The sequence below is a fragment of the Ovis aries genome, chromosome 14, assembly GCF_016772045.2.
Source record: "Ovis aries strain OAR_USU_Benz2616 breed Rambouillet chromosome 14, ARS-UI_Ramb_v3.0, whole genome shotgun sequence".
Taxonomy (NCBI): Eukaryota; Metazoa; Chordata; class Mammalia; order Artiodactyla; family Bovidae; genus Ovis; species Ovis aries.
Window position 1 is genome coordinate 36,452,883 of NC_056067.1, and position 18,986 is coordinate 36,471,868.

An 18,986-nucleotide genomic window follows, 5' to 3' on the forward strand; every position below is an offset into this window, starting at 1 on the left:
CCATACCTATTGAAAATATAGCGAAAACACTAGTCTCAATATTCTGAGTCTCCTATCCTTATTCCTATTTATGTGTTAGTTCACTTCATTCTGGCATCTGCCCCCTACCATTCTGCCAAAATTACAGCCGCAAAGGCCCAGCTGACCTTGTCTGCAGGTTTGATCTTGTGGACTTGTTACAAAGCAACAGGATGCACTATGAAATAATGTAGTTGAGAGAGGTATGGTTAAGAAGGCGACCTATAAGCAAAGCCTTGAAGAAGGTGAGGGATTTCTCCATGAGGCTCTCTCGTCAGGGAAGGCTTTGGGCAGAGGAGTGGCTCTTGCCAAGGAACTCAGCTGGGAGTGGGCCTTTGGAGTTGAAGGAGGCCAGTCTGGCTGGAGTGGAGGGAATGATGGGAAAATAGGAGGTGATGGCAGTTAATAGGTGGGGCCAGGTTGTATCCAAGAATTTCTGCTTTGTGTATCTAAAGGTTTTATTCTTGGACCCACTATACAAGTTTGAAATATGTCTTATGGGTAAATTGAAATTTTTATCTTGTGATCCTCTCTTTTTCTAGCATCGTTAAAATTTTATTTGTTCTGGGCAATAAAAAGGAACAGCGTTAAACAACATGGATGACTCTCAAAAGAATTATGCTAAATGCAAGAAGCCAGATATATAAAAGACTTCCTTGGCAGTCCAGTGGTTAGGAGTCCACGCTCTCACTACCTGGAAAGTGAAAGAGAAAGTGAAAGTCGCTCAGTCGTGTCTGACTCTTTGCGACCCCATGGACTATACGGTCCACGGAATTCTCCAGCCCAGAATACTGGAGTGGATAGCCTTTCCCTTCTCCAAGGGATCTTCCCGACCCAGAAATTAACTGGGGTCTCCTGCATTGCAGGTGGATTCTTTACCAACTGAGGTATCAGGGAAGCCTCACTGCCTGGGGCCAGGGTCAATTCCTGGTTGGGGAACTAAGATCCTGCAAGCCAGGTGGTGGGGTCAAAAGTAAATAAATAAGTAAAATAAAATGATTAAGATGGTAAATTAAAAAAAAGCCAGACACAAAAGGCTACATTCTCTGTGATTCCATTTATATAACTTTGTGGAAGAGGCAAAATGATTGGGACAGAAATCCTGTTAGCAATTGCTGGAAATTGAGGGGAAGGATTGACTACCAAGGGCACCAAGAAATTTTGGGGGGCAGTGTAAGTATTTTATATCTTGATCGTGGTGATGATAACACGGTTGTATATGCTGGTAAAAGTCATTTAACTCTATCCTTGAAAGGGAGTGAATTTTACTATATGTAAATTATGCCTGAGTTTTTAAAATCATTTAAAAAGTTTGTTTAGTTTGGTATTTGCATAACTTCCCCAGCTTCCTTTTGTTTTGTATTTTCTTGTCATATTTTCTGCATCCATTTAGTTTCCACATTTTTGGTGCTTATATATTAGATAGTGTTGCTCGAAACATCATTGAACTGGATTTTTAACAAACCGTATAAGGAGGGTGGCAAGTTGGAAGAACTAGATGAAGGGCACTAAGAGATGTAGACTTCTGGTTATAGAATAAATAAGTCATGAGAATATAATGTACAGTGTGGGGAATATGGGCAATAATTTTGTGTTCACTTTGGTGGCAGATGATTCCTAGACTTTATATACATCGGTTCAGAATGTATATAAATGTCGGATGACTTATGTTGTATACCTGAAACTAATACAGTTTGTATGTCAGCAATACTTCAGTTAAAAAAAAAAAAAGATTGAAAAACAAACCCAAACCAGTATAATACCTTGTATCTTTAAACCGTCATGGCTGGTCCATTTGTTTCTGTGATTGATGATGTCTTTTCATCCTCTTGCCTTTTAAGTGCTGTCTGTTCTGCTTTCTTTGTCTCTCTTTGCTAAGCTAACTAGCCACTCTAAGCCTGTGTTTGGCCTGCCTTTTCTTTGTCTTTATGAGTTGAAGGTATCTTTGGCTCACGGATTATTTGATAATGGAGTGTGAAATTCTGCACCTAACAGCGTAGAGAGAACAAGAATTTCTTCCCTGGCTCCCTGTCTGAAGATTTTCTGTTTGGACTGGGACTTCTCTTGGACTTTCATGGCACGTCTATGTGTCGGGTCTATTTTGTATGCTCATAAATGGCCTTTGAAGGTACAACTTTCAAATGAGAAATTGACAACAATTTTTAATATGAGATTAGTGAAAGCCTAGAGTGGGAGATGGTGTGGATCACTACTGTTTGGTGAAGGAGAAGGGGAGATGAAGAACTATGGTTGGTTTTGTTCTTTCTCTTTAAAGTTTTTCCCTTTAAAAAAGGTAAGCAAAACCTTTATTTGAAATCACACCCTACAGTTTTGCTTTACATGTAGAGAAGAATGATGAAATGGGGACTCCTGAGGAGTTGGTTTTTTTCTCTCCCATCTATAGCACTCTTGTTTTGAAGGTGGGGAGGGGTACAGGGGGAGTTCTCAGCCAAACTCATCTGGGCCTTATGCATCTTTGTGTCCCCACCAGGGCCCGGAATAGTGCTCGGCTGCACGTAGCAGCAGCTCAGTGAATCCTTGTTGAGTTGAAAGAGTCTTGTGTTCCTGCTTCTCACTTGCCAGGACTTCAGGGTGGGTCTTGCTACCAGTTTACATTCCTTGGCACCTCGACTCCCTGAGAAGTGATGGTTTCAGGGGCACAGGGTACAGGGGAGACTTTTTATCAGGACAGCCTTGTCTTTCTAAAGCTTAGCGAGACCGCCAAGAGGGTGGTGGATTCCCCCTGTTTTTTTTTTTCTGGCTGCGGCATGCAGGATCCTGGTTCTCCAACCAGTGCTCCAGCCCACGCACCCTGCAGTAGAAGCATGGAGTCCCAACCTCCGGACCACCAGGGAAGTCTCTGCTCCTCCTGTTTTATTTATTCTTCATGATTGATACTTCCACTTTGAACTTTTTTCTTGGATTGTTCTTTTCAAGTCCTTACAACTTCGATGGTTAGCACTGGAATCAGAGATAAGCTGACACATAAATACGTCTTATTTGGAAAAAGCATGTGTAGTAATGTCCATGTTCCTGAACTCTACCAGGAGAGAGTGTTACTTACTGACCCTCTGAGAACAGTGATGTCCCACATATAGATAACTATTCACATCCCCAACTGATGATTGAAATGTCAAGAGTGTGTGTCTCATGAAGGATATTTGGATCACAGAAATGGCACCCCTGTGAGATGAGCACTGATTCCACAGGGCATTGCCATCTCTCTTTAAGACCTCCAACTTGAGTAAGGCCACGTGCTCAGCAGAAATTCAGGCTGTGTGATATGTCATCACAGTCCCTGGTTTTATGCATTGAGGTGGGGTGTCTTTGGGAGAAGGGGCATTTTAGAAAATATTCCTACCATAGAAGGTATCTCTTAATTCCCATGTTCAATCGCTTGCCTAGTCTTTACCTGTTGGAGAATGCTTGAAAACTATAGCTAGAACAACAACAACAACAAAACCATGATAAATAAAATTTGGTTGGATCTGGAGACTGTCTTGCAGTTTTAGTATATGTGGCACACAAAAAAGTGTAATGATACGATTTTTATTTGTAGACCTTGGTTTGCAGACTAGAGAATGTTCTTACGTGATGTTGAGGGCTAACCTTTTTGGAAGACACTAGCTCTGACACTTCTCAATACCTACTACCTTGTGGATTCCGTCTCTTGGCATAGATTCCATTCTTTAAAGAGGTGGTTGGAGACAGGGAGGTGAGGAGTGACTGGATTGCCAGGAACATGGGAAATATTAGAGGTTACAGGCCCAAGAGTGCTTTTGTACTTGAGAGGTTGCGTCTTTTATTCATTCAGCAAATGTTTCTTTGTGCCTACTGTGAGGCCAAGCAGATGCTAGGTGCTGGTTATATAAAGTTATACCTAAACAGACATGGCTTCCACCTTCATGGGCCTTGTTGAAGTTAGACATTAAACAGATAAACAAACATAAATTACAAATAGAAAGGCTGAGTCCCTTCAGCTGTTCACCTGAAACTGTCACAACATTGTTAGTCGGTTATACCCCAATACAAAATAAAAAGTTAAAAAAAAAATGCCATTAAGGAAAAGGATAGAATGCTATGCCAGAGAAGTCAGGGAGTTTAGTGCAGCCTGGGAGGTGAGGGACATTTAGACCAGGATTTGAATGAGGAGCCAGCTGGGCGAAGAGTCCAGAGAAGAGGATGCCAGCGAGTCGATCAGCAAAAGCTCCAGATTTCCCTTGGGAGGAGTTTAGAGGGAGGTTTGGAGGAACGTCTGATGAACATATTCTTTAAGGAGTGTGCCTCCTTCCTGCTTAATCCCTGCCTTTGTGATTTGTTGTGTCAGAACACTTAGAAATAGCGTCCTGGGCACTGTCATTCTGGTACCGTGTGGTCCTTTCAGGTCTGTGGCTGTAGCTCAGGGATGTTCTATGATAGGCCAGGTTCAAGCAAGAGGTGATGCCAGGGGGAAGAAGGTGGAAGAGCCTTTTCTGGTCCACCTATAGCAGAAGTTGGAGCCCCGTGTTCAGGGTCGGCCCCCTGCAGCTTCCTGCTGTGTATCAGTGGAGGTTGACAGTCTCCTGAGCTGCTGGAGCGTCCTGTGCCCTTGTACCATCTCAGGACATGGGACAAATAAGTGAGGGGCTTCTGTGTTCAGGGAACCCCAGGTCATTCCCTGCTGCCACAAGTGGGGGTGGGGTGGAATGAGACACTGACCGCTTCCGCTAGAAGCCCAACATAAAACCTGGAATGAGATGAATCAAAATGTAGTATATAGTCTCTCTTAAAGTGAATTTTTCAGTCTCAGAAAGCTGCCACCGTTGAGAATGTCTCTCTGTTCTCCAGATTGTGCAGAAGTAAATCACTTGTCTTTCTGTCATGTAGAATGGACTTGGCAGTTGTTTTATTTTTACCTTTCCTGTCATTTCTGAGGCTGGCAGCCAGAGGTAGGGTGTGGAATGGAGCCGTAAATTACCCTCAGAATGATTCCAGCAGTCCCATTTTAACTCTTAATTGCGCCTTTCCCTTTTCACCTCCCCCTTTTACCCCCCTCCCATCCCCCCCCCCTTGTCCACATTTGAATGAACAGGAAGAATTGAGGAGGCTGCATGTAGGTGGGAGCAGGTTTGCTTAGTGACGCCTCTCTGAATGATGGAAACCATTTCTTTTCCCATCACTGCTTCCCATTTTTCCCTCCATGATTCTATTTTAAGTGACTGTTTTTTTTTTTCCTGAGTCTTTTACTGGAAACAGGCCCAGCCTCACTCATTTTGTTTCCATGCTGCTATTAAAAGACAATGCCCAGTTAAGAGGACTTGGAAGAGGGGCAGGACGGCCACTCTCTTGCTTCTAGTCATCTAGGCAAAAATCAATTCCCTGGATTGGGATGTGAGAACAGTTTTAAGTTATTTAGGCAATTTTAACTTCTGTGTCTGTTTTTTTTCCTTTAATAAATTTAAAGGGAGGAAAAACCCCACTATCAGTGGTTCTGCCCAGAAACTTCTCTTTTGCCAAGCTAATGGGCTTGAATTCTGAGGTCAAAGAACTTCCCTTTATATTCTGGGCCTCTTTTACCAAGATAGAAAAATATGCTTGGCACCCAGTATCCGGTCAGCCATGAATTCTTGACATTTGCAAGAGATGTGTCCTCGGGCATTGAAGAATCCCTGTATTTATTAATACAGAGTGTTTGTAGAGTTCTGAGTATTGCCTGAATCATATTCCCTTCAAGGTTCTTGTTTTCTGGGTGTTTTTTTGGGGGGCAGATCCCCTAGGGAAGGAAATGACATGACAACTCACTCCAGTATTCTTGCACAGAAAATCCCATGGACAGAGGAGCTTGGTGGGCTACAGTCCATGGGATCACAAAGAGTTGAACGTGACTGAGTGACTAGCACACACATATCCTCATACCATACTTAGGTTTTCTTTTAAAACTTTTTGATTACTTTAAGAATTTTCCTCATGTGATGAGTTGTTTTTGCAGTGACTAAAACACACAGATTGCTTTTTAAAATGAAGATAGGTCTGTGGAGGTATAATTTGCATACAGTAACGTAAACCCTATGCAGTGTACAGTTCTGTGGGTTTTGATGGAAGTATAGAGTCTGGTGTGTCCTCAGTCACTCAGCTGTGCCTGAAACTCTTCTTTACCCCATGAATGGTAGCCCTCTAGGCTCCTCTCTCCATGGGATTTTCAGGCAAGAATACTGGAGTGGGTTGCCATTTCCTTCTCCAGGAGATCTTCCTCAACCAGGGATCGAAACCATCTCCTGCATTGGCAGGTGGATTCTTTATCACTGTACTACCTGGAAGCCCATATGGTCTGGTAACCACCACCGAAAATCAAGATACAGAATGTTTCATTTCCCCCCAAAGTTCCCTCTTGCCCCTTTGCAGTCAGCCTCTACCTCTTTCTCCAGCTACTGGCAGATACTGTTTCCTGTCCCTGCAGTTTTACCTTTTCTTAAATGTCATAAAAATGGAATGATACACTCTGTAGCTTTCTGTATCTGTCCCCTTCTGCTTCACATAATTCATTTGTGATTCATCCATGTCGCTTCATCATCAGTAGTTCATTCCTTTTGTTTGCTGAGTAGTGTTTCACTGTGTGGATGTACCACATTCGATCTGTTCATTCACGGATTTGGGTTGTTTATGGTTTTGCAAATTATGAACAGTCACCCAAAATAGTTTGCCTACAAGTTTTGTAAAAACATGTTTTCTTTTCTCTTGTATAAATACCTAGGCCTAGGATTGCTGGTTGGTACACTAAGTGCATGTTTATAAGAAACCGCCAAACTTTTTTGCAAAATGATAGTACCACATTGCATTCCCTTCAGCAGTGTTTGAGAGACCTGGGTGCTTTGTGTTCTTACTAACACTGTTTACTGTCAGGTTCTTTTGTTTTGTTTTTGTGTGTGTGTGTCAGGCTTTTTTGTTTGTTTTTACTTTGTCTGTTCGTATAGTTGTGTGATGGTATCTCACTGTGGTTTTAATTTGCATTTTCCTAATGACTTGATGGCGAGCGTTTCTCCCGTGCTTATTTGCTGTTTGTAGATCTTTTCTTTTAAAACTTTTCGGTTAGTTTTATTGGTTTATTCTTTTTATTATTGAGTTTTGAAAGTTTCCTTATATATTCTCGATAGAAATTCTTTATCAGATACATATTTTACAAATAATTTTTCCCAGTTTAGGGATTGGCTTTTCATTTTCCTGATAGTGTTTTTGAAAGGGCAGAAGTTTTGAATTTTAATGATGTGCTTTTTAAATCCATTTCCTCGCAAGGGATATGGTAGACTTACCAATCCCAAGTTCTGAGCCACCACCAAATTTTGAATTTCATTTTTTAATTTAGCAGAAACTTTTCTTTTTCTATCTTGTGAGCTATTACTTCTTTTGACTCTTCATTTTGTTTTAACTGACATTACCGATAGTAAGGCTGCTTTTTTTTTAAAAACGAAGTTTTGTTTATGCGCCGCATAAACTATTGCATATGTGATGATGATCAACAAAGCTGCACTGGTTGATAGAGCTAAGTTACCTTCAGGCTCACTCACTAGCCAGTGACTCCCACATACCAGCTTCATAGGGAGTGATGCAAATTTGTGTCTGAGCAGAATTATCGATCACTGCATTTCCCCTAGCATGTAGATCCTTGAGGTCAGGAACTCTTTTTATTTTGTTGCTAGCTCTAGAACATGGCCTAATAGGTCAGAAAATAATGATTGAGTTCAAGTTACTGGCTTTCATGAAGGACAGTGCCAAATATCTCACAGCATTTGAGGCTGTGGCTCTCAGGGTTAACTGAGGACCGAGGCCAACACTGAATGTCAAAGCTTGAATGGCAAGGGACAGCCAAGAGCCCTCTCCTGGGGGCCTCACTTGCATCAGGTCGTTTTCTGGAACATGGGGAGATAATCCCTGGACCCAGACCTTGACTGGTATTCCTTAGGGAGGCCTTAGTTTCTGACCTGAGAGACGAACTTAGGTAAGTTCACACCAGCATTCTGAGAAAGCACATATACTCTAGTGAGAGCTGAATCTTGTTAACTAGAGGACTCAAAACCATTTGTGGAGTTTTGCTGTTCCGCCGCCTTTTGACTACCCCAGGGTCTGCATAGCTGTTCCCTCCTGCCCCCAAAATGGCAGAGGCATCAGGCCAAGGTTGAAGTCATTGGCAGAGCCGTAGCCAGGCTGCCTGTGGTGGAGCCCAGCTCGTCTCCACCCATCACCCCACTTGCGTCCTGGTACTATTTTGGCTTATGGTGCGTGGTTTCAGCATTTGGGCCAGCTTTTTAATCACGACACAGTCCCATCTTTTAAGGGTTGAGTGAGTCTTCACATGAGTTTGAGCAGGCTCCAGGAGTTGATGATGGATAGGGAAGTCTGGTGTGCTGCAGTCCACGCGGTCACAGAGTCAGACCCGACTGAGCAACTGAGCTGAACTGGGTCCTCCCAAAGAAGCAGCTGCTGAAGAAGATTTTCCTCAAATGTTCAGGCCTTCTCGTCTTTCTAAGAGTCTTATTTTAAAGATAATTCAAGAGGGGAAAAGTAGAAGCTCCAGATTTAAGGCAAGGGAAGAATCTGGGGGAAGTGTGTATGTGTGTGTAAGGGTGTGTGTTTGGGGGAAGGGTGTGTGTGTGTGTGTCTATGTGTATGTGTGCGTGTATGTATGGTGGTCGGGTAGTGGGGTGGCCGTGTGTGTGTGTGTCTGTGTGTATGCATGTTTGTGTGTGTATGGTGGGCGGGTAGTGGGGTGGCCGTGTGTGTGCGCGTGTCTGTGTGTGTGTGTGCGCGCGCGCGCGCGTGTGTGTGTGTGCGGTGAGCGGGTAGCGAGGTGGCCATGGGCCATGGGCAGGGAGGTGGCAGTTCACAAAAAGCGGTCCCAGCTGCCCCTGGTTCTGGGCTGACCCCAGCGCCACTCCAGCCTGTCATTCCGGCTGTGCTGCTGTCATTAGTGGCTGAACCTTTTTGACAGTGTTCTCTCTCAACTCTGACCACACGCCCTTTCAGGGAAGGGAGAGAGGGGCCAGGAGAGTAACAGGACCCACCCTGTTGTCATGCCCAGCCGCCTTGCAGAGTCAAGGAGCCCAGGGGTCTGGGAGAAGTCACAGGCCTGTCAGAGCCCGTGTCTCAGGGTCCAGCCCTCTGCTGTGGGCTCTGAGCACCCAATCACAGAGGCTTTTTCCTTTTGTCCTTTTAAGGGGATTCTTGGCTGAAATAAACCTTCTATTAACCAATTTGATCTCTCTCAAGCTCTCAGCCCTCAACACATACACACACATTCACCAGCAGCTAACGACCATCTTCCTCTCTGGAACTAGTCTGCACTCCTGCTTTCGATGAGGACTTGTGGTAAAATGCTCAATGCTAATATTCCTTCCCATGGAGTGGGGACTCTGAAATATTTTTCTTGACTGAGGTGTGGTTGACAGCTTTGATTTATAAAATTAGCTCAGGGAAAAATAAGATGGAAAAACAGTCCAAATTAAATCTTTATTTCCATAGCTCAGTTGTGCTCTCCTGTCCATTTTTAACTGCCACGCAGTCTTAGGTACCAAGGACTCCAGGGTTTGCTAGGTTGCTTTCTTCTTCTTCTTCTTCTTCTTTTTTTTTTTTTTTTGTAGTTTTGGCCTAAGAAGAACTTTTTCTTTTTAAATAATTGTGTTTCTTCCTCCCTCAAAAGGAGGCAAGTTTAATGAAGAAAATCAGAAAAACCTAGGAAAGCACAAAAGGAACCATCCATATTCCCAGCATCCAAAGACAGTCACTGTAAACATTTGGGTGTGTACCCACTGTGTTGGAGAAGGTAGTCATGGGGCTGCTTCCTTCCCCTGAGAATCTCTGAGTTTGTTGTGCTCCAAGATTTTCCCCAACATCCTGGACCAGAAAGTCTCACCAGCAGAGGTATTCTGGTGGGTGTGGAGCCTTCCCATGGGGGAGCTTTCTGCTCAAGGTCTTCATCTCACCTTTGGCCGAGTGACCCATGAATAGCCTGAAAGGGATTCAACTTAAGTCCAGGCTTCCCCCCACCCCCACCCCAGCCTCCAACCAGGGAGCGTGAACTCTTGATCTTAGAGTACCTAGAGTCAAATCTCTGCTCCATTGCTCACTTTCTCGGTGTCTATTTTCTCACTTGTAAAATGGACATCATAATAGTCGGCGACCTCTAGGGTTGCCGTGTTAAATGAGATAATATGTGCAAAATGCATAGCACGCCGCAAGTACCTGGAACGTGATATTCTAGCCCTGCTAAGTTGCTTCAGTCGTGTCCGACTCTGTGTGACCCCATAGACGGCAGCCCACCAGGCTCCCCTGTCCCGGGGATTCTCCAGGCAAGAACACTGGAGTGGGTTCCATTTCCTTCTCCAATGCATGAAAGTGAAAAGTGAAAGTGAAGTCGCTCAGTCGTGTCCGACTCTGTGCGACCCCATGGGCTGTAGCCTACCAGGCTCCTCTGTCCATGGGATTTTCCAGGCAAGAGTACTGGAGTGGGGTGCCATTGCCTTCTCCAATATTCTAGCCCAGTGCATATTAAATACTTCCTTTGTCCTTCAGTTCAGTTCAGTCATTCAGTTGTTTCCGACTATTTGCAACCCTGTGAACTGTAGCATGCCAGGCTTCCCTGTTCATCATCAACTCCTGGAGCCTGTTCAGACTCATGTCCATCGAGTCGGTGGTGCCATCCAACTGTCTCATTCTCTGTTGTCCCCTTCTCCTGCCTTCAGTCTTTCCCAGCATCAGGGCCTTTTCCAGTGAATCAGTTCTTCCCATCAGATGGCCAATGTATTGGAGCTTCAGCTTAAGCGTTGTCCTTGCTTCCACACTTATTGTAGGTGGTATTCTCACTGCCCCTTGTCCTGTGGTTATAAACTGTTCCTGGACCTCTCTCTGCCTGGACAGGGGTGATCTTTTCTTCCCTGGGTAGTATAGAAATCCTCTCACTGTATGTAGTGATGGAGTAATAGAATAATCTCCCTTTGACGAAACGGAAACCCAAGGGCAGGGAACCTCAGTTATTTTCATTGAGTGAAGGAAGTCAAGCTGTGACAAGACTGTGGAAACACGTACTGCCTGTTGCCTTGCGTTCTCTGAAGATGTCAGACGGTCTCTGTTGCTGAATTCCACCACTTTTCCTGTACTGATCCCTCTCTGCATTGTTCCTCATTTACTTGCATAGTTACTGTTGAGTCACCTTTTGTAGGTAAAACATGGCAACATGCACGTTGGTTGAAGCTGTCTAATGCCCTTAACATTTATTCCTAAGGCAGGCATGTTGCTAGCTATAGAGCAAATGGATTTGGATAAGTTTGGGGCTGCTTTTTTGGCTAATGGGAAAAATATGTTGTCTGTAGCCCATCCAGTGATTTTCTTGTTTACTTCCTACGGTCAAGCCCAATAAAAATAATGTGATGGTCACAGGATATTTTGCCAGTTATTTCAGATGTAGGGGCAATTCACTCTGGATTTGTTTACTTCAAGTGGAAAAATTTACCCAAAGTTACCTTCTGTACTTTTTACCAAGAAGGAAGCTTACCTGGGTTTCTCCGTTTGGGGCTAGCTTCTGTCGAGTCAAAGACCAGAAGGACTATTAGAGGGCTTATTTCCCATAAATAGTGAGAGAGGGAATACGGTGACTTAGCTGGGGGCACAGCTCGCTCTTCTTCATGGTAACTTATGTCTGTCTGTTTTATATTTTGAACCTGCAGGACGCACAGACATTCAAGTGGTTCAGCCAGACCAGCCACAGCAGCCGGAGAGCAGAGCCCCGGTACTAGCAGCCGGCACCACCAGCCCGTCAAGAACCCGAGCCACAGTGGCTTGGCCAATGGCACAGGTGAGTGACAGCGCAGAGCACCAGCCCAGACTAAAGCTGTGCTCACGTGGAGCCGGGACTCTGCCTGCCGTGTCAGAATGCCGGGTGGGTGAGAGAAGACTCCCAAACTAAGGTGGAATTTGAATTCATCATTCTTTCCATGATCCATCTTCCTTTCTCTCTGGCATAGTCTGTACAGCCAAGGTCATTCTCCACATGACTGCACTGTTCTCAAACCTTCCTTGGCACAGAAATAAAAAGCATTAATTTTTAAATTCATTTCTTATCAACCTTGGATTTCTTGAGTGGGCATATCTTTTTTAAGTGACACTTTTTTTTTTTCATTTCCCTAATTTATGGAAATGATCAGACTAAGGAGAAAGAAGGCTAAGTATTATTGTTAAGAGCTGGTTTAGAGAAGATGGTGGTGCTGTTGAGTGGGTTGGGATGCTGAACTGGGGCAAAGCCCTGGTGCCACCAGGGGGCCTCCTGTGGCTGTTCCATTGAGAGTATTTGTCCCATTTGAGAGAGGAGAGTCCTTCCACATCCACACCGAACTTCTCTGCACTTGATCCTGCTTCCCCATAAGTGGGACGAGAAGGACCTGTTTCAAAACAAATCCATTTTTGTGCCGTGTTTCTTCCGTCTTATTGGGACAGTGCTGAATTTAGAAGGGAAAAGCCATCCCCCAAAAGTTTATTCTTCTAAACATCTTGAGGATTGTCAAATCTTTTGTGATTTCTGGTCATTTGGTGGTTTGTCTTAATTTGGGGCAGTTGGGCCATTTGCTTTGATAAACTGTAGGTGGGGGAATGCAAGTGTTTAAATCAGAAAGTGACACAAATAATTTTGAAGATGCTTGTAGTAGCAGAAGTGTGGCAAGGACAGGAAATTTGGAGCAGCATAGCTTCTTCTTTTTAATAATTACAAAATTATTTTATTCTTATGCTTACAACACAATATTTAATTTCGAATCTTTATTTAGCAAGATCACTATTTAATATTTCCTTTATTTACTGGAAGTATTAGATTAAAAATGAAGTGTCATTGGATTGAACATAGCAGCCTAGGTTCTCCATGCAAGCATTAGCCTGGTGTTGTTACTGCCCTTTCTGTAGCAAACTTATTGAGCAGGAGGCATCGTTTGGGACTACCTTCTAATGACTTTCAGTTCTCTGGCAGCGCCATCTGAGGGCTCCAGAGCCACTGTGATAGCTTAGGGTGTCGGCCATGACGTTGTCTGTGGATGACTGCAGGACAGAGTGGCCTGGGTCCTGCGAGATTCACTGTCTGTGAGGTGGCCTGACTTTCTCTCTGGAGTTTGGGACCTGCTTGCAGGAACTGAGTTGGCCAGCTGGCCCTGAGCCTTGAGGACAAGGAAGCACTGGAGGTGAGGAGGATGAGTGGCTGGGCTGCCGTCTCGACCCACCTGGCACTTCTGTGCCAGTCACCGTGTCCAGGCACTGGCATTGCCAGTCACAGAAGCCAAGGGTGGCCTGGCTTCCCATCTGTGTGGTGGAGACGGCAAGGTGGTGGCCATGGGCCATGCCGGAGAAAACCAGGTGAGCACCATGGGCGCCAGTAAACATGCTTCTCAGAAAAGCAAGTCACCCTTAGAAGAGGGCAGGTGTTCACAAATGGGCGGGGAACTGGCTTTTGGAATCAGCTGTGACCTCGATGCCATGGCCATGATACCAGCCTCTGTGTCCTTCCAGGGGCCTCCATTCTTGTGATGCTGGTCTCCCTCAGCCATCTCTGCTTGTCTTATAAAGACAATTCCCTACTGTGGGTAGGAGTAGGTCCCTACTATGGGCACCCTACAGGGTGTACTCAATCCCTGGTAGGGGAGCTAAGATCTCCTATGCTTTGTGGCCAGAAAAGCAAGCTATTAAACAGAAGCAATAATGTACCAAATTCCATAAAGACTTTAAAAAAAAGTCCACATTAAAAAAAAAAACAACCCAGCTATGGGTAAATTACATTTCTATGGTTACGATCTTTGAGTCAGTCTCCTTGGACATTTAAACAGGTCTGTGTTTCCCCTTGGCTTATTTTTAGGTACCTTCGCATATTGTCCTTATCTCCAGGAACATTATGTATTTCAGCAGACGAGGCAGGTGCCAGCCACGTCTTCTGAAAGCCAAGTATCTGTAACCCCAAACTGCCTTAGAGATGTTTTATGGTGCTGTGTCTGAATGTCCAAACCGCTCCCAAACCCGTCTGTGAAAGACAGTTGTTGCACGTTAGGGATTTCTGCCTGTTCAAATACCAAGGCCTTGTCCCCTGTCTCGTCTCTCTCTTTTCTGCTCTGAAGATGGTTCACCATGCCTCACAGCCAGCCTGGACCTGGTAGGCTTTTTAATGTCTATCCAAAGGGTACAGAAAGATCTCAGTTTTCCTTTGGGGAGCAGACAGGAGCCCCCTCTCTTTGGCAGCACAAAACAACAAGGGGGTTGTGGCTCTGACTAAGGACACCTCCATCCCTCAGTATGTCTCTGTTCGAACTGTGGGGACCGGTTCCAAAATGGTGGTGGTAGTGAGCCGTGCCTCCAGGGAAGGTTTCCAGGGACCCACAAGATTTATTTAGCAAGCCTGTTTTTGGCTGTGCTCTGCAGCTGTGCATGAAAAAGACATCTGGGGCAAAAAGGGAGCCGAGTTCCAGGTGGTTTTTTCACGTTGTCACAGCTATAAAGTATCCATTTTTTATAAAAAGAAGGTGAATGGCAGCCTGTCTGTATAAATATAATGTTTCTAAGGTTTTAGAAGTGGTGGAATCGGGGTCTAGGACAATGCCATGGCACTTTATTGAGACTTGTGTGCAATGATTTACTTTCTAATTTTTTAATTGAAAACTTTATCCCCCTCAAAAAATTACATCTCTCACTCAATTCTCCCTTAAATGTGATTTCCATGCATATAAGGTCGGGAGTTACACAGGCTGTGGTTAGATTCTACATCCCCATGTGCAGCATGTGTATAATGCCCAGGGACTTGATGGCCCTTAGATTTCTAATTAATAAAATCAGGACAAGAGTTTATATCTCCTAGGCTTGTTATAAAGAATAAACTATGCAAGACATATAGCACGTCTCGCACAGTACCAGTACATAGTAGGCTCTCGATGTTAGCCTGGCAAATAATTTCATATGGTTATAATTGTGTAGCATGGATAGACGTTCTTTTCTGCATTTCATTATTTTTTTTAAAGATGTTCTTGTTGTGGACCATTTTTAAAGTCTTTACTGAATTTGTTACACTGTTGCTTCTGTTTCATGTTTTGGTTTTTTGGCCGAGAGGCATGTGGGATCTTAGCACCCTGACCAGGGATTGAACCCGTATCCCTTCACTCTCACCTTCGCATTGGAAGGCTAAGTCTTAACCTCCAGGGAGGTCCTCATGTCATTATTTTTGATACACATGTCCACGTTTCAGGGTCTTTCTGTTTACCTTTTTTTAGTGGTTTCATACTGTTTATCAGTTAATATGCCATAACTCATATAACCATTTCTCAGTCCCTGTGCATTTCTCTTACATAAAAGTAAATTCTGATGTAAACATCTTTACACACAACTTGGTTTCTTCTGGAATGAAGGTCTTGAGTCAAAGGATAAGTAAGTAGTATTAGTCGCTCAGTTGTGCCCGACTTTTTGCGACCCCATGGACTGCAGCCCTCCAGGCTCCTCTGTCCATGATCTTCCAGGCAAGGACACTGGAGTGGGTTGCCGTTTCCTTCTCCAGGGGATCTTTCCAACCCAGGGATCGAACCCGGGTTTCTTGCACTGCAGGCAGATTCTTTACCGACTGAGCTACGAGGGAAGCCCCGAGTCAAAGGATGTGAACTTTTAAAAATCTGAAGTGTGTTACCAGATTGCCTAAATCTGGTGTTATAATAATCATATATGCCAAGGCATTGTAAAATTTTCCTCGTGGCGTATGAAGCTTATTTTTTCCTTGACCTTGTAAATACTAGGTTGTCATTTTGCTAACAGGTATAGAGTCCCACCTCATCGTTTAAGCTTATCGTGTTTCTACAGTTACCAGTTGCTTTTCTCTTATGTGACTTCTTTGATAGTGTTCAGTTATTTGACTTGTGGAGTTACAGAGGTTAACTTTAGAGATTTATATAGTCTTTTTAGTAAAATTGTGGTAAAATACGCATAACATAAAACTTACCATTTAAGCCATTGTTAAGTAAATAATTTAGTAGCATTGAGTGCATTCCCAATGTTGTGCAGCTTCATCACTGTCCTTTCCCAGAACTTTTCATCTTCCCACACTGAAACTCTGTACCCTTCACCCAAAAGCATTCTCCCTTCCTTCTGTTCCCCCACCCTATCCCCTGGAAACCTCTGTCCTACATTATTTTTGCTTATTTATTTAGGACTGCCCTGAGCCTTTGTTGCTCTGCACGGGATTCTCTAGTTGTTGTGAGCAGGGTCTGCTCTAGTTGCGGTATGGGCTTCTCACGCAGTGGGTTCTCTTGTTGCAGAGTGCAGGCTCTGCGTGTGCGGACTTCAGTAGTTGCAGCGCATGGGCTTAGCTGCCCCTCAGCATGTGGAATCTTCCCAGACCAAGGACTGAACCCACCTGCCAATGCAGGGGGATTCTTAACCGCTGGACCACCAGGGAGTCCTCTGTGTTCTACTTTATGTCTCTGTGAATTTGCTTATTCTAGGTGCTTCATGTTTTACGTGGAATCATTTGTCCTTTTGACTCTGGCTTATTTCCCTTGCATAGTGTTTTCAGGATTAACCCATGTAACAAGTGTCAGGGTTTTGTGCCTTTTCCAGGCTAAATGATATTCTGCCGTGTGTGTTCACCACATCTAATGCATCCGTTCATCTGCTGATAGACATTTGGGTTGTGTCCTCCTCCGGCTGTTGTGCTGCTGCTGTGGTGACTGTGGATGCCTGAGTCTCTGTCTGAGTGTGCTCTGGTTCTTTGGCTGTACACCTTGGAGGAGGGTTGATGGCTCATATGGTAAATCTGTGTTTAGCTTTTGAGGAACCTGCACACTGTTTTCCACAGCAGCGGCACTCTTTTCCCATGGGCAGTGGATGAAGGTTCCAATTTTCCCACATCTTGGTGAACACTTGTTTTTTTCTTTTAATACTTAGTCATCCTAATGTGTGTAAAATATCTAGGTACACAAGTTTTACTGGTTATTTTTATGATTATTAAGTTTTTATTATATTTTTGTTTTGCCTTTTATCTCATTTTCTGTGTTTTTTCTAGAAAAGTAGTTAACTTAAAAAAATTGTGCCTGAGCATTTTTTAAAAACTGTTTGTAATTTCAACTTTTGCTTCCATAGTGAGAAGATTCTCTCTTGTCTCTGCTGCTGCTGCTGCTAAGTCGCTTCAGTCGTGTCTGACTCTGTGCGACCCCATAGACAGCAGCCCAGCAGGCTCCCCCGTCCCTGGGATTCTCCAGGCAAGAACACTGGGGTGGGTTGCCATTTCCTTCTCCAATGCATGAAAGTGAAAAGTGAAAGTGAAGTCGCTCAGTCGTGTCCGACTCTTAGCGACCCCATGGACTGCGGCCCACCAGGCTCCTCCGTCCATGGGATTTTCCAGGCAAGAGTGCTCGAGTGGGGTGCCATTGCCTTCTCCAGATGGAATAAATATTTTCTTCTGTTTTACTTTTTTTTTTCATGTTAAACTATCCCACCAGAAATTATAGTGGCATATCTGTATATGCATATGTATGTATACATTCATATTATATGCATAATGAAGGCTGAGTTTCAATTAATTTTTTCCTGTAGTGAGATCCTATTATCCTATGAACATTAGTTGCTTTTTTTTTTAAATTGTGGTGATGCTTTGTGTTTATCACTTACTATATTCTTATATTCTTATATGCAGTGAGTATTCATTTCTGGACTCTTTACTTATCCTGTTTATCTCTGGTCTTAAACCAGTCTTGTGTGATTTCGAGTATTGACATGTTTTTTTAATGCCTGGAAAGGCTAGTCCCATCTTACTGCTTTTTCTCCATGATATGCTTTGATAGCTTATATATTTTCAAAACAAATTTCAGACTTTGAATGCCTAGGAACTTGAAAGATAAATGAAAGTGTAACTCGCTCAGTCATGTCCGATTCTTTTGCAGTCCCCACGGGGACTGTAGCCTGCCAGAGAAGCCTTTAAAAAATTGGTGGAAGGTAAATGGAAATTGTCTGAATCTATGTATTGACCAAGGTGGAACATTCCCATCAGGTGACATCATATGACTTTATCCAGTTTCAAGTTTTCCTTTTTCCATCTAATTTAATTGCTTTTCTTTATATAATCCTCACCCACCACCATGTCATGCTAGTTATGAACTGTTTTTCTAGTTTTGGTTGGTCTCATGAAGAGCTGAGTTGATCAGTTGCATTGGAAGGCATTGCTTGGGTTTCACGGGTGAGACATACTGACTGCTTTACCTTGTGTCATATGTTATGAGCTGGTCTTCCATTTAAAAAGCTTCCATTGTTGGCAGGCGCCTTTTCCACACCCGAGTGAGGGGGCTGAAAAGACGTGTGTGTACAGTGAGAGTCTGTGCTGCACCACACACACACCTAAAGATCTTGGAACACACAGTGAGCTGGCAGCGTGTCTAGGATTAAGCAGAGGAATTTCCAATTCCTGATCTCTTTTTGGCTAACTGTGACTAGAGTATGCCTGAGCCCTCAATGAATATCTGATTCATAAAGTCACAGTGTTTAACCAGCATCACAGAGGGAACTTTGTGAAATACCCGCAGTTGCAGAAATCAGGCATTTTGCCTCCTTACCCCATTTACCCTCTCATCTCGGTACCCAGCTTTTCTTCCCATATGCGAGAGCCATCTAAGCCATCTCTGCTTCTCTTTCCCCCAAACCCTTCCATTGTGTTTGTTTAGTGGTCTTCTGGATTTGAGTGCTGATTCTGCTAGTTGCTTGCCACCTCTCTAAATGGTACTTCTGGGAGCCTCTATTTTACCTTCAGTAAAATGGGGATAATACCACTTTTCTTATGGGGTTACTAGGAAGAAAATTGAGCTCATGAGAGTGAACTTGTGAAAAGCAGCATGGGATCCTGGATTAGATCTTGAAATAGTAAAAGGACATTAGTGGAAAAGCTGGTGAAACCCAGATCAAGTCTGGGATTTAATTAGTAGTAAGGTACTAATGTTATTTTTTTT

The 18,986-nt window shown here is 43.8% G+C and overlaps 1 protein-coding gene across 6 annotated transcripts in view; it reads left to right on the plus strand.

Annotated features, from left to right (window-relative positions):
- The window catches only part of WWP2 (WW domain containing E3 ubiquitin protein ligase 2), a 145,051-nt gene that overhangs the window by 72,669 nt on the left and 53,396 nt on the right, over positions 1 to 18,986 (plus strand). For all 6 annotated transcript variants that reach the window (XM_060398453.1, XM_042231872.2, XM_027978133.3 and 3 more), the window contains exon 7: positions 11,712 to 11,839. In XM_060398453.1, the coding sequence (XP_060254436.1) occupies positions 11,712 to 11,839 (128 nt within the window). The remainder of the gene's footprint in view (positions 1 to 11,711; positions 11,840 to 18,986) is intronic.